The sequence below is a fragment of the Caenorhabditis elegans genome, chromosome I, assembly GCF_000002985.6.
Source record: "Caenorhabditis elegans chromosome I".
Lineage (NCBI taxonomy): Eukaryota > Metazoa > Nematoda > Chromadorea > Rhabditida > Rhabditidae > Caenorhabditis > Caenorhabditis elegans.
In genome coordinates this window covers 6,900,930-6,924,249 of record NC_003279.8, presented here as the reverse complement: position 1 = coordinate 6,924,249, position 23,320 = coordinate 6,900,930, and the positions used below count along the sequence as shown (strand labels likewise).

General features: G+C 33.7%; 5 protein-coding genes across 6 annotated transcripts; 3 read left to right on the top strand and 2 right to left on the bottom strand.

The window, feature by feature from the left end:
* The first annotated feature begins 556 nt into the window (after positions 1–556).
* On the top strand, positions 557–1,181 carry C48B6.10 (Small integral membrane protein 15). Its single transcript, NM_001392490.1, has 2 exons — positions 557–670; positions 917–1,181. Exons 1-2 carry the CDS (start codon positions 580–582, stop codon positions 1,009–1,011), a joined length of 186 nt encoding a protein of 61 aa, NP_001379812.1. The 5' UTR covers positions 557–579; the 3' UTR covers positions 1,012–1,181.
* Positions 1,182–1,276: 95 nt separating this feature from the next.
* Positions 1,277–6,550, top strand: bbs-9 (Protein pthb1 homolog). The gene is made up of 17 exons (NM_059572.6): positions 1,277–1,382; positions 1,851–1,918; positions 1,965–2,097; positions 2,562–2,869; positions 3,043–3,229; positions 3,280–3,409; positions 3,459–3,546; positions 3,935–4,093; positions 4,135–4,282; positions 4,563–4,661; positions 4,714–4,845; positions 5,126–5,212; positions 5,395–5,546; positions 5,603–5,755; positions 5,805–5,871; positions 5,920–6,008; positions 6,354–6,550. The coding sequence occupies exons 1-17, from the start codon at positions 1,295–1,297 to the stop codon at positions 6,498–6,500; spliced, it is 2,235 nt and encodes a 744-aa protein (NP_491973.4). The 5' UTR covers positions 1,277–1,294; the 3' UTR covers positions 6,501–6,550.
* Positions 6,551–6,688: 138 nt separating this feature from the next.
* C48B6.2 (U3 small nucleolar ribonucleoprotein imp3) lies at positions 6,689–7,484 on the bottom strand. Its single transcript, NM_059571.8, has 4 exons — positions 7,363–7,484; positions 7,261–7,315; positions 7,067–7,204; positions 6,689–7,018 (listed from the first exon to the last, which is right to left on the bottom strand). Exons 1-4 carry the CDS (start codon positions 7,464–7,466, stop codon positions 6,764–6,766), a joined length of 552 nt encoding a protein of 183 aa, NP_491972.1. The 5' UTR covers positions 7,467–7,484; the 3' UTR covers positions 6,689–6,763.
* Positions 7,485–7,656: 172 nt separating this feature from the next.
* haps-1 (Essential protein Yae1 N-terminal domain-containing protein) lies at positions 7,657–9,207 on the bottom strand. Its single transcript, NM_059570.7, has 4 exons — positions 8,994–9,207; positions 8,678–8,908; positions 8,469–8,573; positions 7,657–8,376 (listed from the first exon to the last, which is right to left on the bottom strand). Exons 1-4 carry the CDS (start codon positions 9,189–9,191, stop codon positions 8,290–8,292), a joined length of 621 nt encoding a protein of 206 aa, NP_491971.1. The 5' UTR covers positions 9,192–9,207; the 3' UTR covers positions 7,657–8,289.
* Positions 9,208–10,670: 1,463 nt separating this feature from the next.
* smg-1 (Serine/threonine-protein kinase smg-1) lies at positions 10,671–23,307 on the top strand (the record flags this gene model as incomplete). 2 transcript variants are annotated; one of them, NM_001025882.6, is made up of 42 exons in its annotated part: positions 10,671–10,743; positions 10,791–10,877; positions 10,932–11,077; positions 11,124–11,400; positions 11,444–11,710; positions 11,996–12,220; positions 12,611–12,723; positions 12,803–12,912; positions 12,960–13,090; positions 13,160–13,290; positions 13,335–13,490; positions 13,549–13,692; positions 14,181–14,333; positions 15,029–15,163; positions 15,209–15,411; positions 15,486–15,709; positions 15,751–15,858; positions 15,940–16,169; positions 16,220–16,307; positions 16,355–16,464; positions 16,537–16,662; positions 16,869–17,134; positions 17,230–17,514; positions 17,561–17,706; positions 17,810–18,105; positions 18,151–18,295; positions 18,349–18,469; positions 19,018–19,196; positions 19,243–19,527; positions 19,572–19,742; positions 19,985–20,068; positions 20,114–20,262; positions 20,363–20,600; positions 20,687–20,791; positions 20,840–21,136; positions 21,241–21,593; positions 21,671–21,758; positions 21,834–21,994; positions 22,115–22,195; positions 22,269–22,366; positions 22,411–22,544; positions 22,624–23,307. In NM_001025882.6, the coding sequence occupies 42 exons, from the start codon at positions 10,699–10,701 to the stop codon at positions 22,699–22,701; spliced, it is 6,969 nt and encodes a 2,322-aa protein (NP_001021053.1). The 2 variants fall into 2 exon arrangements, with proteins under 2 accessions (NP_001021053.1, NP_001361976.1); NM_001374908.2 differs by having other exon boundaries at positions 10,699–10,743; positions 15,203–15,411; positions 22,624–22,701.
* Positions 23,308–23,320: the final 13 nt, after the last annotated feature.

Below are 23,320 nucleotides of genomic sequence, written 5' to 3'. Positions count from 1 at the left end.
TACAAGGCTTATGTTCATGAATTCGAGGGAAAACTAAAAGAAAACAGAACAAAAATGACGGAGCAGACATAAATCAAGATGCGGATAAATAGTAGTAACATACATAAGAGATATCTATTTTGTGTTTTGCAATATTTATAAATATTGTTTTTTTTTAATTTTAGTAAAAAAGTTTGAGAAGCAAGTGAGAAAGTATATTTTCAGAAGAGTAAAAAAAAACAAAGATTTGCAAGAGAAAAAAACGTTTTCAAAATTGTGTTCTGAATGCCTTTGGACGCGTCGCGGTGGCGCTGCGTGTTCTTCCAGCATGGCATTTTTTCCAAAGAAGAAACACGTTTGCATTTGTTCGTCGCCCATTTTTATTCGTACATTCCGTACAAATTTTATCAGTTTCTGATAGATTTAATATTGTACAATGAGAATTTCCTATTTTTATTTGGCATTTCGCAAGTTAAATCATTTAAAAACAGCTTTTTGTAGAGAAAAATACTGAAAACTACAGTATACTCAATTTTTTGTGTTCTTCAAATTAAATTTGTTTCATTTATTTTTATTATTTTCAGGTGTTAGCTAGCAAAAATGGTTGAGCTTGGAGGAAAAGGGCCATACTCGACATCGTTCGATAACTCTGTCTTCATCATCCCCGCAATCGTTATTGTAGCCGTTTTCGGTGAGTATATTAAAACTAAAAATAACAACGAATCTCGCAATAATTTACAATCTTCAATAGTCAAATCTTTTTGGTCGGGCTATTTGTTAAGACCAACATAATTTTTGAGTACTGTAGGTCTAACATGTTTTCCTTTTTTTGAAGATAGGCTAAGTTCCATTAAAAAAACATGCTTCTACCGTATTCAAATTGATAAAAACAATTCACACATCCATCAAGCAGTTGATAGAAACATAATGTTTTCAGCCTACGCCGTTATCAAGCTCCGTGACACCACTTTGGCTAAGGATAACAAAAGCACGGCTCGTCAACGCCGTGAGGAGAAGAAGAAGGCCAAGTAAATGTACAAAAACAGGACTACATCCAAAGTTCACATTCCAAAGACAACTCGACATACAATTTAACAATTTATACTTCGATTTCCATTTGGGTTTTTTTGTATTTATTTAAAAGTTTTATTTGATATTAATAACGTTTTCTAATGTAAAAATAAAATTGATGAACGGATCTTGTTTCTCCATTCTCTACACGCTGCTCCATATGGTTTCCATGACAACACGCGCACAGCAGTGAGCAGGTGAACATCGACTCTATTGCTTACTCTAGGGCACGCTTCAGTCAAAAATGTCGCTTTTTCGGCTCGTCGAATGGGTTTCACAAACAATTCCTAATACGTCAACTATATTGAACGCTTCATTTTTTCAAGATAGAGGTACTTTTTTCAAGATGTCAAGGTCTCCAGTTCGATGTCATGGTTGTGCAATTTTTTTTGTTGAAAAAAAAAACGAATCTCAATTTTGCTCCACTGAGTATATAGTTTTCGACGTTAAAATAGTAACATCAGTAGGATTTTTCCAAAATGCACTCAAAATTAATTTTTGGTCAAAAATTTGGCACATTGCCAAATTATTGAAAAGTTGGTTTTTCTTTAATTTAGAGAATTCTTAAATATTCCAAGCTTGAAAATGTTTGAATATAAATAATTAAAACAAATAGAATGATGAACTTGTGGAACATTTTTAATTTTGGTCGGTTTCCAAAATCATGATAGGTGAAAACTGACCATTCTTTTTTTGACTAAATATAAAATTTTTCAAATATTTGGAAAATTTTCACAATGATATTTGGTCATCTTATTACTATCGAAAGGCTCTAAACGATTCCCCCGTCATTATTCCAGAGCAACTTGTTATTGGAGGAGAAAACGGTCAAATTACGATCTCAGATCCAGGATTCAGGGATACCAATGTGACTTTTAAAAGTCGAAAGATTGCAAAAAATGTGGTAATTTCAGGCGCATGTACTGTGTACAACTGAAACTAAATATGCTATACTCCAAATGGCATCTGATAACTTTCTACCTTCAATGAATAATATTCTTGCCGTCTTATCACCAACAAAGTTAACCTATTACAAAGTTCATTTTGGTAAGTTATGTATCTATTCAGCTGTTATTTATCATACAGAGTGGCTCATAATTATGACAAACAGATGTGGTATCATAAAAACTGTTTTTTTGCAAACTAGGTCAACTCCAAGATATTCCTGATCCAACATTACATTAATAATTGAATACATCTTTCTAATTCGTTAATATAAAACACGTTTTGATAAATCGAACTATGAAATCTATTTTGACAGGCTCCATATTTTTGAGTCTTTTCATTTTGAAACCGATAGTTGTTGATACATGTTTATTTAACTTCAAAGAGAGATAAATACAATATTTGATTCGGATTGTCTTAATAAATACGGGTCATCCTGTAATATACAAAAAATAATAGGCTCAAGTACGAAACAAGGCTGTGCGGCTGGTAAAAAAATTCGGCTGTCGGCTGATGCCGACAGCCGACAGCCGCACAGCCCTGGTACGAAATGGTTAAAATTTCAGCAAGTCCTGATGAAACCCTCGCATCACTTGATGAGATATTCTCTCATTCTTTTTCAACATCTGCATGGAATATGTGTGTAATACCAATTGAAGAATCAACTCCACAGATATTAGTGCAATCAATTGATTGTAAATTATCTTTGTTTCAAGGAGATCAATGTGTTTTTTCAATGGTTCCATTGAGAGCTCTTCAACCAGGACCAATCGGTTACTGTCAGACTACACAAACTCTTTTTGTTGCAAATAATGGATTCTTAGCTGCTATCAAATTCAGTCTTATGTCAAGTGGATCGCAGAAAAAGATTAATGTAAGCTGTGGACTATTGAATATTTTTCGAATGTCCAATATCATCGGGAAACTAAAAAGTATTGAGTTAATTACAAATAATAAACCCAAGCTGTCGAATTTTGATAACGCTGAACATTTTTTCAAATATGCTGACTTTACACTGACAGTAAATTTGAGTCTTCTTTTTTTCAGTATGACTGGTCTTTTAATCTGGGTGATACTGCAATACAAATGAAAGTAACCGAAGGATCTAAACCAACAACCATTGTATTATGCCGCCGACACGTGTCTGCATTTAATGCAACTGGATCAGTTGTCTGGCAGATTCGTTTAGAAGCTGTTGGAATGGCAATGTGTCTTTATAGATCACTTCTGATTAGTAAGATTTCATATATTTTCAAACTTTTATTAATGTTTACTCTCAATCAGATAACACTCAATTCAATCGTTTAATAGTTTCAACATCTGACGATACATTGCTAATATTTCAAGATAATAAACTTGTATGGAACTGTAATGCTCAAATGTCACCAGTTGCACTATTAGTTTGCTCTTATAAGTTAGTTTTTGACATTTCTAGAATTAAAATAAGAATTTTAATATTTCAGCAAATCCTATGAGAATACCATTACAATGATGGCACCAGACGGTAAAGTTGTGGTTGGATATCTTGGAACCGAGCCAAATTTATATAGGGTGAGATTTTTTTTTGTATAGATGTGATATAGGGCCATTTATAATTTAAAATTATCAAGTATCAGGATAAATCATTTTTAGCTTTCGAAAATTATAGTTTTGGCAAAATGCCAAATTTTTGGAATATAAGAATCATACTTAAACTTTTTTTTTAATGTTTTACTTTCATTTTTGACTGTTTAAGAGTGGTCTTTAACAATTCTCACACTGGCGCTGCACAATCTTTTCTAATATGTATTCAGCTTTATCTTCGTTCAAATATTAATAGAATTAGACTTAAGATATAATATTCGAAATTAGTGTCAACTAGAAGTAATTTTAACAGATACAGTAGACCTATGGTAATTGAAACAAATCGGTCACTATTTTTATCGCAAAAAAATTACAGTTACCCGAGGACAAAGTGATAGTAAATTACGCGGAACGAATGGAAGAATATAAGAGAATGGAGCAAAAAATCAAGGAATCAGATGCAGCCGGTGGAGCTATCAAAAGAAAAGAAGGAATTCAAATGAAGCTGAGCATTGGAGAAATTGGTAAACGAACTGTAAGTTTGTTCATTGGAACATTATTCAAATATTAATTTAGATTGAGCCAAATGCTGCAAGCAATGCACCATACTGCAACCTTATTGTAGAATTCTCAGAAGTTCAAAATGTTTCTAAACTTCACATCAATATTCTATCGGAATGTGCTTCTCCATCCAAACAAGTAATTCTTAATGTGGGGACTTCAAGTAAGTTTTTATCATAAACTTTCGGTCTGGAACAAATTCGTTTATAACAATGTTCTACATTGAACTCTTGTTCCTAAGAACAAAAACAGTTATGGTAAATTTAAAAATTGAAAAAAAGTATTGGAAACGTTGATAGTGGAAAAATCTAAAAACATATAAAGTTGTAATTTTTGTTGCATAAATTTAATACTTTTCGAATCTACAGAAAGCGCAACTCAATTCAACATTTATTGAAAAAATTATTTTGTTCTGAAACTCTAATAATCCATTTACCTTTCAGAGTCCACTGCATCTATTGAAATTCCATTTTACGTCGGATCCAAAAAATCTCCAACTAGCAATAAAGTCACTATTGCAGCACATTGCGCATTCACCCAATGTAATTTCAGATTACTAACCGAATTAAAATAGTTCAATAACTTTATTTTTAGTAACAGTCACCAAATCAATCGATTTGCCATTCAAAGTATTGTTTGAGGAATCACAAATTGATAGAAATGCAAAATATAAAGTGACAATTGATACAGCTGGATCGGTTATGCCACTGAATAAATTATTTTCTGGTGAGCTATTTTTCCTTCATTCTGACAAAAGGCATAACTATTGTAATATAGAAAATTAATTAACATGTGCCAAGCAACTAACTTTTTTTGGAATACTTGTAGGACAAACGTTTTCAAAGTTATTTAAAATTTTTGAAGTGTTTATTAATGATATTAACGATGCTAGTATATAATGGACTATTATGAGTGATTTTCCAAAAATACCAGCGCTAACTAACGATAGTTTTGAGTGTTTAAGGTGCGATGTTTATAGAACTCAAATCTTAACAATGATTTTTAGAGTTCGAATCTGAAAATCCACAAGCAATTGGATTTTCTCTTCATGGCTCTGATAAGACAGTTTCAGTGTTTGCAGCCAACAAGTCAAGTAAGTTTCTTCCATTTCAATAAAGCATAGACAGGTATGCCTACGTACTTACCTTAAGCTTGCCTGCCCGAAGCCTATTTTATTAAATTTTTGGAATTTGGAATTTGTTCGATATTCCTTGTGCCCAGATGGAAAGCGTTAATTTGAAACTTCGAAGTACGAGGAGAATGAAATATTTCCAGATCGTTACCGTATTCAATCAGAACATATTTCATTATTACAAATAACATCAAGGGAATTGGTAAAACGAATTGCTGAATCAGCGCCGGGAATTGAAATTGGAGGAGTTATTCCATTTGAGTACATGAGAGAAACATTGGATGAAATTCAAGAGGTATTAAAGTTTTTTTAAGTAGAAGAAAAAATAATATCCTTCAAAAAATATTACAGCTTCAAACGAAGAAAAAGGAAGATTCAAAGAAAATTGACTGTCGAACAAAAGAAGTTCGAGCAATTGAAGCATTATCTTTGAATTCGTGTAAAACTGGAAATATGGGAAATTTGCCTTCTTTGGATGCACTGTTTGATAAATCATATAGAGAAGTAATGGAAATCGTGAATAATTTGAAATTAATTTATGGGAGTTTTGCAGCTTCTCGATGCAATGGATAGTTACAATAGTTTAACTGCAAAAATTGAAAATCAAAAGGCTTCATTGAGTAAGTAGTAAGTAGGTTGTTCTTAGTTGTCTCACGAGAACTTTTCAGACTCATTATTCCAATTGGCAGCAGATTTGTCAAAACTTTCAAAAGTGGATACTATTTTAAATGGATCTTTCTGGGCAAATACTCAACAGGTAACTTTTTTATATTTAGTTTAAGTTTAATAAAGAAACCGACAAAACTAACCAACAAATGTGCAGAGCTTATCCTGCTTAAAAATTATATAAACATTGTAAACTCAAAATAAATGATAAATGCCGAGAAAATCAAAAAAAGACTGTAACGAAAATAACTTTATTCAAAGAACGAGTATATTAAAGTCGATTAAAATTGTTACAAAGCAGAACCCAGAATGCCACAGTGGTATGGTGTAAACTCTTTTGAGCAATAGATGTCTAATCGCGCCGAGACCTGGTACCGTACTTTTTCGTCAAATCTTTTTTACAACTGTATAATAACTAATTTTTTATTAATTAAAGTCTCTACGAGATCGCCTTCGATGGGCTGTGAAAACAGATCGTGGAAATGAAATGACAATGATTGAGAAACTATGTGAACACTCGCCAAAGGAATTACCAAAAATTAGAGAAGAAGAGGAAGAGGAAGAGCAACAAGTGACAGCTTAATTAATTTAAAGAAGAACATATTTAAGTAATTTAATGAAGATTTCTATTTTTATAGTTTTTCTATTAAACATGAATTCATTTTCATGTCGACTTCAAGCTCTACATTTCGCTGCGAGACCCGCCTTTTTGAATGAAATTTCAAAAGCTTTTGTAAGTTTGTGAATATTTTTATACATTTTAGAATTCAATAACATCTGAAAATGTTTATTGATAACAACGAGAACAACAACAGCAACAAATCAAAATTTAAAAACAAACAAAAATTAATCCATGAGATCGAAATCGTCTCGAGTATTATTATAATCCATGACGTGTTTCTTGATTTTCGAAGCTTTCGTCCATGTGATCATATCTTCAGACGATCGTGTAACCATAAATGCTGGATCGGTAACCAGTTTCGTTCCGATTCGAACGTGTCCCTGCTCCACGAGATCTGACGCAGTTTTGACTGATTCACACATTCCAATATTTCTCATCACGACTGGAAGACGACGACGAGCGAATGATGCTCCAGTCACCTAAAAATGTTTTATTTTGTGTAATTAAAATCGAAACAGGACAAAAACCTTTCCAATTCTTTCCAACGTATCACTAGTGGGCACAAGTCCAGCTGCGTAAAATTTGGTGAGCATATCCTCTGTGCATTTTGATCGGAAGGGATCCGATTCTGATAGGTTTTTGATAAGATCAGCTACTTCACGACTCTGGAAAATTTTCAAGATTAGAAATATTTATTTTTATCCGATTTTTGAACTGTAACCTTTGCAGCCAAAGTGTTGTACAAAGCGTAGTGCTCTCTTTTTTTCACATAGAATCTAAAAAATAAATATAAAACTCCAGAGCTATTATCATTTACACCAACTTTCTGAGCATATCTCCTTGTTTTCCTTGCTGATCGACTTGCCATGACATAAAGTCAGTCTTTTTAAGCAGCTTTTGCTCATGGGTTTTCAGTTTTCGCACCATTTTGTCGGGGTTTTTTGTCTGAAAGTCATATATTCTAACAAATAAGAAAAAAACTAAACTTTGAAGACGCTTATTTGACTAAATGTAGAATTATAAAGACAAGAATTCAATAAAATTATTTCCGTTTGGGTGAATTTAACAAGTATTCGGCTTGTGAACCATTTAAACCTGATTGCAAAAAATATAAAAATCAGAAATTTCATAGCTTCATTACAATTGGGAGGATTAATGAGAAACAACACTAGAAAAGAGAATAATATTGCATTAATGAAGACAGGAAAAATCGGAAATGGCGGTTTATTTACAAAATGATCGACGGTTGAAATCTACACAGAGAATGAAACCCTGAAACTTGCTAGAACTTGTAATAAGAAACAATTTAAAATTTCGCGAAAAAGAGAAGATCACTCCGAGTAAAGTATTCAAAAGTTTGAAAATCAACTGGAAATTCGAGAATTAAAGAGTATTTTGGAGGAGAGGGGAAGCGAGAGAGAAGAGAAAACCAGTACAGAAGTAAAAAAATCTGAGTAAAATTGAATTTGGGGTCAAAATTTATTTCCTTATTTTTGAAAACGAAAGCATTTTCAGGTTAGATAATAGATTTCTACTTATGCATTAGTACCATGAGATTCAAAAGACCCGATGCTTTCGAAATTTCCAAAAACAAGTAATAATAGCAGTGATTAAAAGGGATTTTCAGTCATTTTTGAGTTTTTAAGACCGGTGTCAAAGGCAACGTTTTTCAGTTTTCTTCTACTAGAAAAGAAGGGAAATTCTAATAAAAGAGATTGGAAAGTGAGAATTATGAGGATTTTTGAGAGATTTAAAGACGTCGTTGACGTTTCATTTGTGACGTTGGAGATGTCGTTGAGTTATTTGGTGATCGCTGACGTTTTCGGTGGCGTTGAACCTTTAAAAAAATAAGTGTGAAGCAGGAATTTTTACTTTTTTTGTCGTTTTTTTTGTATGTATTTTTCAAAGTTATAGATAAAATATGCTCACCTGACTAGCGAGAAACTCGTCCAAAGTGTCTGTCGTCTGTTCTCTAGTTGTCGGTGGCAATAGGCTCAATGTGCTCAGCGGTGGGACTTGCGGCTGGTTCAGTGCCTGAAAAACAAAAAAATAAATGAGAACCTCAACATAAAACTTTTCTTCGATTTTTCAGGGGTTTAAACAATATGTTAGATTTCAAAGCAAAAAAAAATGCTAACCTGCTGAAAAAGTTCAACCGCCGCTAAGGTGTCGGATGAGATTCCGTTTTGAGTATTGACGGTAAGTCGTTCCTCTCGCGGAATTGCCATATTTCTGTATAATACTTCGAGAACTATGTTCATATCAATTTTGGATGGATCTCGAAATGCTTGTAATATTTCCTTGGCAATACTCGTACAACCCGATGAAAATCCCTTCTCAAATCCTCGACGATAACTGTCAGTAGATGTCTGAAATTAAATTCATTTAAATTTTCTATTCGATTTAGAATTTTTTATATTAATCGATTTTCATGAAATTAAACAATTTCCTTACTTTGTACAACTGCGTGGTTCCCTCTGCAGCGCCTCTGAAATTTCTCCAAGAGGAGTCCGAATAGAGACGAGCCACAGCTTGAGCACATCCTTCAAAGTCATTCCACAGCTTATCGTTTTCCGTCAGATCCTCAGTACAATCACAACGACGGTGGGCACCGCCAGTTCTCGAAGAACAGCTCGAGTGATGATTCGACATATTATGCGAACTGAAAACATTAACATAATTTTTTATTAAAAGAAAGAACTGTCGGAAATCAAGTTCGAGAATATTAGAAAAAAAACGGGGAATTTTAAATGTTATAATTAATGTTTTCAACAAAGATTAGGCAATCGCGTGAGCAAGGTTTCATTCAACAAAACGAATATCGATTAGCTACACAATCTCATCAGTCTTTCAATTGCATGGGAGTTATGCTCCCCGAGCAAGTTCTAAGCGACTAATTTATCGATTTCTGGGTGAACATCAGCATCAGATGACGAAATAATTACAGAATAAAGATAGTTAGATGGAGAGAGTGAGAAAGATTGGAAAACGATTGGGTGCGTCCGGTCAAGAAATTGAGAGGAGAAGTTATCTTAAAGATGAAATGAAAAGATAGAAATGAAGGATTTATTGGTAAATTTGCAAGATTTGAGGTAAAAAATGAGTTATGGAAAATTTAAAACCAATTTTTCAAGGATGAGCAGTTGAAATATGAATGACTCATTACGAATACACTAGAGAAAAAGCTAATCGGGGAAATAAATGGCTGGGAAATTAATAATGTTTAAAAAACAGCTCTTGTAAAACTATTTTGTATTCAGAGTATGAAAGCAGGGCATAAAAGATAACTAAAAACATGAACGATTGGCGTCGAATCATTGCGAAAAACGTGGGTATACAGAGGCCGTTATTCGAGGTTTTCAGAATTATCAATTGAGATTCAATTGCATGTTTTCATAAAAACCGACAGGAATAAGCCATTTCTTCCGATTTTTTTTTCGAAATTTTGCGAAAATCGATGGGGAAACAATGAAAAAAGTGTCTGAAACGGGCAGAAAATGAGGAAAAGAGAGTAAAGAGAGAGAGCGGCCGAAACAAAACATTCGATTAGCAATGGAGCATGTTTGCTGACTCATGTGTCGACAGTTTAAATGCTTTTTGATCATCTGTTTATGAAGTTTTTCAACATTTTTATTGATTTTCAGAACTGGAGATTTTATTGCTATTTTTTAAGAACATAAAATCTAATTTTTTAGTGTGAGAAAGTTCTTTTAAAAGTATTAAAACAAAAGAAAAGCAACACGAGTACTGTATTAAAGGCGCATACCAAAAATCATGAGTCCGGTCTCACGAAGCGTTTGCACCACAATTAAAAGTGCCATTATCGATAGTTATCTTCTCAAATTAAAATTTGTTTCGTCTTTCCGGGTGCAAATCTATTTAAGCTTGAATTTTCATTAAATCACAATGTTTTATTTGCTTAAAACATTTTAACGTGACATTTTCATTTTCAAAGCTAAGTTTCCTTTTTTATTTATTTCTGACACGTGACGATGCTAGTCCGGCCGAGAAAAATGTTTAAAATCCTTAAACGGCCCGACACATTAAGGTATTTTGTTCTCGTTTATTCAATTTTCCCGATATTTGTATTCGTTTCTCAGGCTTTTTTCCTGTTTCAACTTTTATTTTCAGCCTATGCAACCTTCCGTGCGATCAAAAAATGATAACATCGAGAAACAATGATATTGGGAACCTGATAGAACAGGTAAATGTGATAAACGGAGAAAAGTATTTATTGTTAATCAAATTAAGTTTCGTCAACGTGACACGCCACAGAAGGAACGGAAAGCGATTCTCGCTAGAATCGAGGAGATTCTTCAAACTACGAAAAATGTAGAGGTTTGTTTTCCCTTCGGAAGCATTACGGAAAACCAAGAAATTATTATTTTACAGAGTCTTTGTGTAAAATGGACTTATCTTTTGGATAACTTGTGTTGGCCTAGTCTCACAAAACACGATCGGAATGACATGAAAACGCTGGCTGGAAAAGTGATACGACTTGTTGGAGTTTTACTCTTTGATACTGAATCCTATCCAGAGTTTGTGAATTTTGCCATTTGAAGATATAAAATAAAAATTTTTCAGGTTTCTGATTTATCTTGGAACATTATATCAAAGTGTTACGAAGAAAAGTGAAGAAACACGTGCGGATATCGTGTTTTCAGTGTATTTCATCGTTGGAGTCATCAGTCAAAAAACGGAGAATCGTCTAATTGCTACCGACACTGAAAATGTCGAAAAATCATTAGACTGGATAATCAAAGTGCTTCCGAATTCATCAATATCAGTTTATAACCACTGTTTGAAAGGATTTGTACTTGTTGCAAACACATTTCCAAATGTTTATGCTGCAATGTTTGAGGTATTTTATTTGAAAAATAATAAAAAAATTTCGCTTTTTCCAGTCAACCCTCCGAGCAATTCTGACCAACCTTCCCGATTTCAACAGTCATGAAAAGAATTTTGAGCTTCTCATTGATACAGTGATGCGATTTTCTGATCAACTTAATGAGAAGCCTCATTTGGCAGAAGAAATGGTTCGAATTATTCGACCGGATATCAAAAAGAATGGATTGGGAAATATGAGAGAATTGAAGAAACGAATGAAACTGACAATGGCACTCGTGAAAATGGCGAAAAGTCAAAAAATGCTTGAGGAGACTAATCAGATGGTGAGAATATGATGAGGGAACACATTATTTGCTGAAATATCTGAAAATTTCAAAAATAAATTATCTAAAAAAGCTTTAGAAAGGCAAATTCTCAAAAAGTTGAAATATTTATTTTGTTATTTGTGAATAATAAGTTCCAAGGACTTAATTTTGTTCTTTAAAGTGTGATATTGATTTTATTCAATTCATCTTTATTTTAAAATTCAAGTTCGTGGACCAAAAACAGATTTTCCCAACAAAAAGTTAACAAACTGCTTATTATTCTTTTTATTCAATAAATTTCAGATTTCTGAAATGTCTATCGAACTCGAGGAAAACGGAGGAAAATGGTCATCAGCTTCACTTATAACTATCGTTTGTGATGTTTTCAATGAGCTCTTGATATTGGGAAAAGATGATGTAAAATTGCAAAAAGGAGTTGAAGAATCATTGTGCAATGTTCTGAAAGACTTGAATCTTTCTAATCAGAGTACTATGGAGAAACAAGCATTTTTCAATTCTCTTGCAAAGGTTTGGTTTTTTGCCACAAAAATATCCGAAATTAGAGTATTACCCGAAATTTGGCGCTGAAACTAAAACTACGGTACTTGGTCTCGACACGACAACTTTTTGCTAAATGCGAAACGGTGTGCGCCTATTATTACTGTACTTTTAAACCCTTGTTGCTGCGGAATATTGCTATTTTTAAACGTTTTTTTCACGATTTATTAAAATTTATTTGAAAAACTATGATAAAACTTTGATGCACTGAACGAGAATTTGAAACTACTGTAACCTGTAAAGGTGTACATCATTCTGCATTTCCCAAAAATGTTTCGTGTCGAGCGTAGGTGCTGTATTGTTGGCGCAAAATGTTGCGTCTGGGTAATACAAGCTGCTGGTGTATGTAATTGATTTCAGATTGTCAAACAACTTCCAGCAGAGTCACAAGTCAAAACTAGAGTTCATCAGATTGTTTTCAACACGGAAACTGGACTTTTCACACCCAAAAACCGCGATAATCGAATGTTTGGGTGAGAAAAAGTTTTTAAGTCGATGCTCTATCGTATCGGGGAGTACGATGTTTTTCAAAATCAATTTTTATAATTTCAGACATAATATGATATACAAGGATCTTATCAATCTTGTCTCTGTGCTTCTTACGCCTACATCACTCAATCATCTACAAGCGACATATACGGATTTGAGGAAAATAATGATAGGTTAACTTTAATTAAATCTGTGAATTCAATTGATTAATTATTTCCAGATAGCATGTCACGATTGAAGCAAAGTGAAGATACTCCGTATAGTGATAATATTCGATGGAATGAATCAATCCTTTTGCTTTTCTTTTCGTCACTTCAAAGTATATCATGTGCCAAGAGTTCTCTTATTGTGGTTTGTTTAAAAATAACAATTATTTTCGCAGAAAACAACGATTTTTAACAATTAAAGAACAAATTTTAGATGATGGGAATCCGTCCGTCAATTTTTGAATTCTTCTCATCGGAACTTCCACTCACAGAATATTGGCTTGCTTCAAATCATCCAGAAGTCTATCACCTATTTATCACAATATTTGTTGGACATTTGAAAGCGTGAGTATGACAGAATAAATACTTTAATAAATCAATTCTTTCAGTCACGACTTCTACATTGTTCAATCTGATTATATTGTTCGTGGTGATAGCATTGGACAAAGTATAGGACAAACGAAACGAGATTATGCACGGAAACAAGTTGTTGCTCTACAGAAAATTATCAACAATTTTGGAGACAAATTGTGGAAGAAGACTAGGTTTATTCTTGAGCATTCATTATATTTTATTTTCAATTTTTAATAAATTGTGATTCAGACTGATGATATCTTCATGGCTTCACTCTCTCATTGCAACTGCTTGTGAACATCAAATCGGAAGTGATAGTTTCAGTCAACGAGAATGGGTTCGATTAAGGAATACTGTCATTCATCAGTCGGTGCTCACATGGAATAATGAATGGTATACACTTGAATTGCTTGAATTTCTAGCAGTTTTCACATTTTCTCAATCATTTGTACCAAGCAACACTTGCTGGAAAATCAAAAAAAAATCAATTTTTAAAATATCCCGCTACGCGCCCAACATTGAAATATATAATTCCTGGGACTTCTTTTTGGAATTTTAATTAAAAATAATTATATTCCGTATTTTGATAATTTAAAATTCTTTCACTTATTTTTGAGAAGTTTGCATGTTGGATATCAACATACTAAATAGTTTTCTGGGAAGTGGCCAGGTTTTTCGGTTGTAGGAAAGACTTGTATTATATTGTTCATTGAAAACAAGTATATCAATAGTATTCTTTTCTGAATTGGCACTTATAAAAGTGAAATCGAGATGCTGAAAACTAGTTTCTTCTGTCAGTTTCAGTTTAGATTGATTATAGTTCTTTTCTCTCTATTCTCCTCATATTTTCTAAAAATTTGAACTAAGTTATATATTTTCAGTGTAAATCAAGCATTGACCATCCTCTCCACTGCTACAAAATGGTCAGAACTGACGTCAGACATCCATCGAGATATTGCGGATAAAACGAAAAAAGCAAAGTGGAAGGAGGCAACGACAATTTGGGAATCTGGAGATTGTAATACTTATATCAGGTATTGAAAAGAACTCTTTAAAATTATTTCAAGCTTTTCGATTTTATTCCACTATTTGATTCAAAAAAATGTTTGCACTCAATATGTTTCAAAGAGTGTTTATGTATTTATGACTATCGAAAAAAAAAAGAACTGAATGACGGATAATCGGTGTCTACATTCAGGCGGCGGTCACGTATACTCTAAACAATTTTGAATTATTTTTGACATTCTTTGTGAAGTTTTAAACCTGTAATTAGCTAAATCGAAATGATGAAAGACGGAAAACGCAAGATTTTATTTGAAAACTTTGTATAAAACTGGTATCTTTCACCCTCAAATCTGGTTATTTCAGTTTAAAAACTAGAGAGCATTAGCTCATTGAGCTCTGGTTCTTGTTTATTTATTTACTCGAATGAATAAAACAAGCGACTTTTATTGTTTTCATGCCTACTTGCACCTGCGTCTAACTAACTAACTATTAGGCGAGAGTTTCTGCATGAATTACACACTGGAAATTTGCCCAAAACAAACGTCACTCTACTTGACAGTCTATAGCTTGTTTTCATCGCCTGGAGGTGGAGTAGCGTGAATACGGATTTGCTTTAAAATATTTGAAACAGACTGAAATTCATAAGTACCAGACAAAAAACGAAAAAAAAAGTATTTCTTGTTTTTTATACAACTTCGTAAAAGTAAAATGATTTATTTTCCAGGCAATCCATGTCTACAGTCTATCAAATGTCACAGGAACGACAACAGAAGACAATTACATCGACAAGTTTTGGAGCCGAAGAGTTTATAATAATTACGAATTTCTTGTTGAAACAGGCAACACCAACTACTTTCAAGTGAGTTCATAATTAAAACCTTTCTACGTATAAATTGAGTTCCAGAAAAGGTCAAAACTCATGGATGGATGAAGTACTGGAAACATTCACACAAGGATGTCGTACGCTTGAAAAACCCGATTCATACGTTCCAGAGACATTTATCGAAAAATGGGATTGGATTATTAATCAGACTGCAAACTTTTGCATTGTGAATAAAATGAAGACACCATTAGGAAAACCAATGCAGACTTTTGCAGCTTTTGAGAGTAGGTTAACAACTAGATTTCAAATTTTATGAGTAGAAATTAGCTGTAGTTAAATAATTATTCATTAATTGCAGATGAAATTAAACGACTTGCGAAAGAAGTGATTGTTCGAAAGAATAGTGATAAGAAGTTGAATAAATCATCTACAGAAGATCCAAATCAATCTCCACCACTCAAATATTCCGTTCAATGGCTTCGTGTTCATTTACTTCTAAAATTGATTGTAGTTTTGGAAAAACTTATGAACTCAGCCATTCATGGTGGTTCTTCCGTTTTCAATTTGACTGAAATTCCAGTGGTATGCTTAATTTTTTTGTCTAGAAATATCGTATATTTCAGTCCTCTCGCCAATTTTTCACAGTGAACGCAGCAAGTTGTGAGGTTTGGCTGAATCGAGTATACTATCCTGCTCTTCTTGTCGCATATTTCAATGGATATTATGGACTTGTAAATGATCTTAAAATTCTTATATTTTGTTACTGATTTTGTTATAGTTTCAAACGTAAGCCTAAATGTCATAAATTTCAGGTTATTCGATTTGGTTCAAATGCTCTTAGCCATTTCGCGAGACAAAAAGACGGAGATAATGATAAAAAGATCGTGAATGGCGTTTGTACAGCAAGTTTAATGTCACTTTCAATGGCAGTTCTCGGTGAACCAATGGAAATTGTTGGATTACGGAGAAAAGTTCGAGAAGAATTCGGAACTGACATGGGACAATCATTGATGGAGGCACTCGGAGAAATGGCTAATGCTAGGTGAGTGATTATGCAGAAATATATATTTTTATAATTATTATAATATTAAGATATGAGACAGCTCTGGTTGCCTTGGAAGCAGTTCTTGTGACAGATGCAGCAACAAATGAAACATTGAAAATGATCATTCAACTAGCAGTATGTGCTAATCAATACAATCATTTTAATTTTTTTCAAAATTTCAGATGGTTGACATTTTGAACCGCATACGCCTCCCACAGGCTACCGATTATTATAAGGTTGTCTTATTTGGTGAAGAATCAAATGATTCCACAATTACTGAAGACTTTCGATCGTAAGATTTTATGAAATTTCGATTTGTGCTCACAGAGAAATTATAATTGAAATAATAATTATTACATTTTAGAGTTGAGTTACTCACGAAATTCGAGAAGCTCAACAATACAGTGAACGAAAAGCGTCAAGTTGTTGATTGGAGTGCTCGAGAACGTTTCCAATTTGTTGAATCCGCATTTTCACAGACTATGAGAAGGCGAGTGTCTAGGGTGTCGGTTTTCCAATATTTCGAAGAAAAAACATCGATTTTTCGAGAAATAGCTTGAAGTTTTAGCCATATATTTTTTCTCGAAATATTATACGAAAATTACTTACGGATAAACTAACTTTTGCACTCTAAACTTCTATTTTCCATAAAATTTTAAAAATTAAAAAGGATAACTAAATGAGCAACTTTTTCAGAACCGAACTTCTCGACATTCAAAAAGATTTTTCCGCGATGGGAGCACTTGCATTGAGTGCTGATTCATCGTGTAAATTGTATTCGGACATTTCATCAACATCTCTCATAATTGCAAATCTTGTCAATAAAATGACTGGTGTCTCACAATGGAAGAATAAACTCACTGATACGGAAATATTCGATAGAAATGAAGAAGGAAATGATGGTGATAAGTTGGCAATATGTCGAAAGTTAATGCATTGGGGACGACACACAAAGAGTAATCGTACGTTTTTCAATTTATGAGAAGAGAAATTAAGTAAAATCATGTTTGGTTATAATTTTCAAAAAATAAAAATAAAAATAGTAAATTGTTTTCAGGCGGACAGTCATGCGCTGCACACAGTGAAATAATTCGTTTATCCCGTAAAACTTCAAATTGTGAACTCGCGTTCTTTCACATAAATTCAGCTATTCGAGGTGAAAAACTAGCTGCTTGGCAGAGATTAGAAGTGGAAAGACAGCGACTGAAACTAGTGAAAACTCAAAATTTGGATGTGCGAATTCGTGAAATGAATGAAGTGTTCGGATCCTTGGCTGAAGTTTTTACGACAAGTTGTCAACTGAAATCAGACTTTCAAATGGTTGATGGAATGATTAAAGAAAGTAAGATATTTCTCCATCTTTCCATATATCATAATAGAGAATTCAGAAATGATCTCCGAAGGATATAATGAAGATATTGCAAAGCGTGAGGAGCACATGAGTCGAGCCAGTATTCAACTTGCAGACTTTTTCCAATCACTTCCAGAACTTGAAAATGTACTTGCGCCCAACCTGTTCCCGACAATTATTTGGGTAAGCATGAAATTAAACCAATGGGTGCACGGCAATTTTGGAAATTTAAAAACTATTTCGAAAAAATAATTTAATACTATAGAAATTAAAAAAAAAATTCCAGAGTGAACTACAACGTCGATCAGATAGTTTATCTGCTGGATATCATGGAATAGTTGGATCTCTCTTTCATTTGGCATCTGAAATGTGTCCATCTCTCGCTAAAGCTCATCTCAAAATGGCCAGATGGGCATATGAAATCGCTAAAATCAAGAATTTCCCTGCTGAAAATTTAAGTTTCTACAAATTTGGAAAAGACGAAACTGAAAACGAGGAGCTATTGAAGAGCCTGGAAGCGACGAGTCTTGTTAATTTGGAAAAGCTTGTTCGAGCTGCAATTTCTGATGATTTGAGAGCAAAGTAAGAATTTTTAGATATTAATGAGCACAGTAATAATTTTTGCAGCAACATTCTGGCACCCAATAGTCACTTTATGCACATTTGGAAAATGGTTCGGGATCATCGCACGAAATTCTTGTCAATTGCTGTGACTTCATATTTCCAATTTATTCAGAATATGTCCGGTGATTGTGATAATCTACCGTACTCGGTGAGATCAATCTAAATATATCAGAATATCTCAAAATTTGATAATTTTTTTAGAAAAAAGAGGAGACCACTTTGGCGACATTGAGAATTCTAGAACTTCTTGTCAAACATGGCGATGTTCTCATTGATGTAATAAATGATGGACTAAATAAGACTAATGTACATATTTGGAAAGGTATTTTACATGAGCTCTTTTTCATGGAAATTTTAAACTTTTATTCATTTTGAAAATGCTTAAGGGGACAGGGAAAGCGAAGTTTTTATTTTTTAAATAGACATCAAAAGACCGAATTTTATAATAAAACATTTGAAAAGTGTATCAACATTTTTTATAAGGGTTCAAATTTTGGAAACAAAAAATTTTGTTTGCAACATTGATTTTAAAAAATCGAATTTCTCTTTTTAAAAAAAGTTATTTCTGATTTCTACCTCCTCATGAACAAAAATTTACATTTATGAAAACAGTTGTTTTTTGTTTTTGATCCAAAATATCCGTTTTTCACAAAAAAAAAATTAAAAAGCGTACAGTAAGGGATGATAATTCAGGTAATTTGTTTAATTTGAAACGACATAAAAAATTGACATTTTTTTGAAAAGCCTCATCATAAAATTCGGTTTTTGAGTCAGTTTTTTCTATTCAAATATTTGAATTTTTTTCCTAAAAACCTGTTGAAATTATAATTTCGTAAGAAAACATTTTTATCAATATTTTCTAATTTTCAGAAATTCTTCCTCAATTGTTTGCTCGCTTGTCCCATCCATCTGAACATATTCGAAAAACTCTTGTTGATCTAATTTCAAAAATCTGTACAGCTGCACCACATGCAGTCGTTTTTCAAGTTGTTTCTGGTGCTGCATCATCTTCTACAGACGGTGAAGAACTTGAAGAGCAGCAGAATGATGTGAGTCTCAAAACAATTAAATCTATTAAATTTCCAATGATTACAGGATCGTAACCGAGTACGTGCATGCTGTGAGAAATTGGAGACAAATATGTCACAATCATATCCGAATCTTGTGAAAGATGTACGGCAGTTTGTAGCAGAACTTGAACGAATTAATCTTTTGAATGAAGAGAAATGGTCTGTTGTCATGGGAACAATGGAACATGAAATGGAAAAACGATTATCATTGATTAGAACTGAAAATGCGAAAACTGAATCGGCTCTTCATTTAACAGCTTCAGTCAAAAATGATATTATTGTGAAAAGAACCCAATTGTTGACTAGACAGGTACAACCATTTGTCACAGGAATTTAAACTGTAAATGCTCTCAGATATTTGATGTACTCGATGAGCTCTACCAACAAACAGTCATTGAGCCTCCAAAGAGCAAGAATGAAGAAGAGTTTGTAACAGCTTTTGCCGAAGTACTCACAAACGCTTTTCAAGAGTCCAGAATATCACGTACCACTTCTCCGGAAAAGTCATGGATTCCATTTAAAAATGTACGTTTTTTTCGTTTCCTAAGTTTTTATTTAAACTGGGAGAAGCTTGAATGAGGTTTTTGCTTTAATAGTCTTAAATTTCGAAATACCGCAAAAGAAAGGCAAAAAATCGATAGAAAATGAAAAATGCAACTTTTAAAGTTGTGTGTGTGTTTTTTTAAAATTTGGCTCACTTTCAGTTCAGAGTGTGAGATATATTTAAATTAAAAATAAACTTTAGAAACGAATTCATTTTCTTCCAGCTCATTGCCAATTTTGTGCATCGAAACAGCAAAAAAGGAATGCAAACATTTGAAACGGAAGACATTTCTCCGTACCTCGCATCTGTAAGATTTTTATTCCAAAAACACTTGAAAAATATGAATATTCAGCTTTCCAATTCGTGTGTTCCAATGCCAGGTCAAGAATCTGTCGAGTTTGATAGAGTTGTTTCGATATCTCGTGTTGCTCGACAAGTCACAATTCTGCCCACGAAAACTCGCCCGAAAAAGCTGGGATTTGTCGGATCTGATGGAAAACAGTTAGTTTTTTTTTCAAAATTTGATATTTTCTACTTACTTAGAATTTTCCGATTTTCTATCAAACTTTCCTATCTTCTACTAATCAAAAAAAATGTTCAGAGTTGCATTTTTATTCAAAGGACGCGAAGATCTTCATCTTGATGAACGAGTCATGCAATTCCTCCGATTATGTAATGTGATGCTTCAACCAGGAAAAGGGAAACATCGACAATCGGTTGCCGCGTATCAGGCACATCATTATGCTGTTATTCCACTTGGACCACGTTCTGGACTTATCAAATGGGTTGAAGGTGCTACACCAATGTTCCACATATATCGTAAATGGCAGATGAAAGAGGTGAGCATTTTATTTTTTATTATTTTTCCTGGGATGACTAAAAAGTTACAACAAACATAAATGAATAAACAATTGAATATTTTCAGAAAGCACTCAAACAAGCGACCAAAAAGAACGGAGAAACAGTTCCTGAAATCGAAAGACCCAGCAACATGTATCACAATATGATTCGTCTAGCATTCGCAGATCATGTTAGCATTTTCCAAAATTCAACTGTTTTAATTATTTAAAATTTTTAGAAAATCGATTCCTCCATCACCTCGGATCGTTCTAAATGGCCAGCAGAAATTTTGGAAGAAGTATTTGAAAGTCTCACAGCAAAAACACCAACAGATTTAATCAGTCGTGAGCTTTGGATGCGTGCGAATGATGCAACAACTTGGTGGTCGGTTACAAAACGATATTCAAGATCACTGGCAGTCATGAGTATGGTTGGATCAGTTTTAGGACTCGGTGATCGACATTTGGACAATTTATTGGTTGATTTGAAGTGGGGTCATGTAGTACATATTGACTACAACATTTGCTTTGACAAGGTAATGACTATGTACCTTTTTAAACAATGATAATTGGTGATTTCTCAACCTAAAACAATTAAAATTTAAAGATAAACATAAACTTCCAAGTATATTGTTTTCAGGGAAAGAATCTGCGTATCCCCGAAACAGTCCCATTCCGTTTGACACGTAACATGCGTCACGCTCTCGGACCATCTGAAATGTATGGTACCTTCCGTGAATCTTGTGTTCACGTGCTCTCAACTCTTCGTTCTGGTCATCAAGTTCTTACAATGCTTCTCGATGCATTTGTATTCGATCCGCTTGTCGATTGGACATCACATGAACATACAGCAACTTCTGGTGTCTCATTGGCACTACAATTGGCTGTTTATGGAAGTAATTGGAAGACAAAAGCTAAAGAAAGATTGACCGATGCGATGGAGTTACTCAATTTGAGAATGTCTGAGGTTCAAACCCTTTGGCTTGCAAATCGGTTAGACTTTCGCTCTTTTGAAAAAAATACATTTTTCTGATAGAAAATAACATCTTGTTTTACTTGTCTTTTTTCAGTGATGACCTTCTCCACTGGATGAAACAAGTGACCGAATGTCTTTTGATTGAAAATTCGATGCTTGGAGCAAATGCCATATATGCTCAGGTATGGGTCTCTTTCATTATATGCCATATGAACTATTTGAAGATAAAACCAAGTTAACCTATTTTATATTTTCAGCAACGTGTGAAAGCTGGAACGGAACTTCGTGAGGCTGTGACACGTCATCATGCACTTGCCAAAGAGCTTCGTCCATTGATAAGAGTAATTGGAAAGGAACGAGAAGAGTTTGCAGATTATTTGAAGTTTTACAAGCAGGCATTATTTGATCCACTTTTGAAGTTAGTTTTCTAAAAGCAATAAGTAACATTGCGAATTTTTTTAAGATTTAGTTGGTTTTTTTTAGATTTTAGTTAGTATAACATTTTTTATTACTGCAATATTAAAAAAAAAACTTTCAGAGGACACTCGGCTCTCCGTAACGAACTCGATATTGATACATGTGTGTACAATTTCAACATTGTCATGCAAAATATAGATAAGTAAGTTTTTGATTTTGAAAATTGGAAATCGAACTAATTCAACAATTAGATTCAATGTATAATATAATTTCAGTGTGTTTGGAGCACTCGTCAATCTGTCATTCACCCCGATTGAGACTATTACATCCCGTACTTCACAGCAAGAATTCAAACCACCTCCCGGACTTGAAAGTATATGGCTCATACCAGCCTTCTAAAAACTTTTTTTTTTTCAGATGTATGGGTTGTGAAACAAGATCAACAGGAGAATTCTCAAGCGCGTGAAGTTGTCCGACGTGTTGAACGGCGTCTCAACGGATGGCTCGATGGATCGGCAGGACCAGATAGGAAATTGTCTCCTCGCGAAGAGGTACTTTAAAAAATTTGGTTCGAAAATATTTGTGGCTAATATTATAGTTTTCTATATTTTCACATTTCACCATTTCCAGGCCGACATCCTAATCGCTGAAGCTACATCCACACCAAATTTATCTCAAATGTACGAAGGATGGACTGCTTGGGTCTGAACGAAAGTTGCCACGTGTCATAGTCCGTTCTACTTCTTCATAATTATCCAGAAGCATGCAACTTCTGTTTGATTTTGAAGTTCAGTTGATCAGGGCGTGGACTCACGATATTCGGGGATGTCTTGTATCACCTTCGTGATGTTTGTAATTCGCCGCTCGTTCAGCCTTCACATAAAACCGTCCTCCATCTGTCTCTTCCGCTATTTGTTCAGAAATCGTCAAAATTGGATAGTCGGACTATTTGACAGCTTCTGGAGCAATTCAACAATCGGTCTCCTCTCCCCAACCAAAAATTCTTTGACTTGAAGAGTCATTCCATTTCCAAAAACCACAATTTTTCTTAACAAATTATTCAATTAGTTGCATTCAACTCATACTCTCCCCCGATCACCACACTTTTCTCCAATATTCTTACCCATGTTTATGCCCTATTTCTCGAACTTCTAATACGTATTTTTTCATGTTTTTTTTCACACTACTCCCGGCCTTCTTCTGAATAGTTTTCCCCCGAAAGAAGACCATGCTTTTGTTTCTTATTTGGATATTACCTCGTTCCATACGCATATGGAAATGGAGATTAATAAAGGTTTTGGAATGGAATAGATGGTGATTTATTGAA

Excerpts from the sequence above, each read along its gene's own strand:
- C48B6.10 (NM_001392490.1), top strand. The coding sequence starts at position 580 with ATGGTTGAGCTTGGAGGAAAAGGGCCATACTCGACATCGTTCGATAAC. Across the intron at positions 671-916 it reads CGTTATTGTAGCCGTTTTCG|CCTACGCCGTTATCAAGCTC; the intron begins GTGAGTATATTA and ends TAATGTTTTCAG.
- bbs-9 (NM_059572.6), top strand. The coding sequence starts at position 1,295 with ATGTCGCTTTTTCGGCTCGTCGAATGGGTTTCACAAACAATTCCTAAT. Across the intron at positions 1,919-1,964 it reads CAGGATTCAGGGATACCAAT|GCGCATGTACTGTGTACAAC; the intron begins GTGACTTTTAAA and ends TGGTAATTTCAG. Across the intron at positions 3,230-3,279 it reads TTATAGATCACTTCTGATTA|ATAACACTCAATTCAATCGT; the intron begins GTAAGATTTCAT and ends ACTCTCAATCAG.
- C48B6.2 (NM_059571.8), bottom strand. The coding sequence starts at position 7,466 with ATGGTGCGAAAACTGAAAACCCATGAGCAAAAGCTGCTTAAAAAGACT. Across the intron at positions 7,316-7,362 it reads CAAGGAGATATGCTCAGAAA|ATTCTATGTGAAAAAAAGAG; the intron begins GTTGGTGTAAAT and ends TTTATTTTTTAG. Across the intron at positions 7,019-7,066 it reads CGTTGGAAAGAATTGGAAAG|GTGACTGGAGCATCATTCGC; the intron begins GTTTTTGTCCTG and ends AAACATTTTTAG.
- haps-1 (NM_059570.7), bottom strand. The coding sequence starts at position 9,191 with ATGTCGAATCATCACTCGAGCTGTTCTTCGAGAACTGGCGGTGCCCAC. Across the intron at positions 8,909-8,993 it reads GAACCACGCAGTTGTACAAA|ACATCTACTGACAGTTATCG; the intron begins GTAAGGAAATTG and ends ATTTAATTTCAG. Across the intron at positions 8,377-8,468 it reads ACGAGTTTCTCGCTAGTCAG|GTTCAACGCCACCGAAAACG; the intron begins GTGAGCATATTT and ends ATTTTTTTAAAG.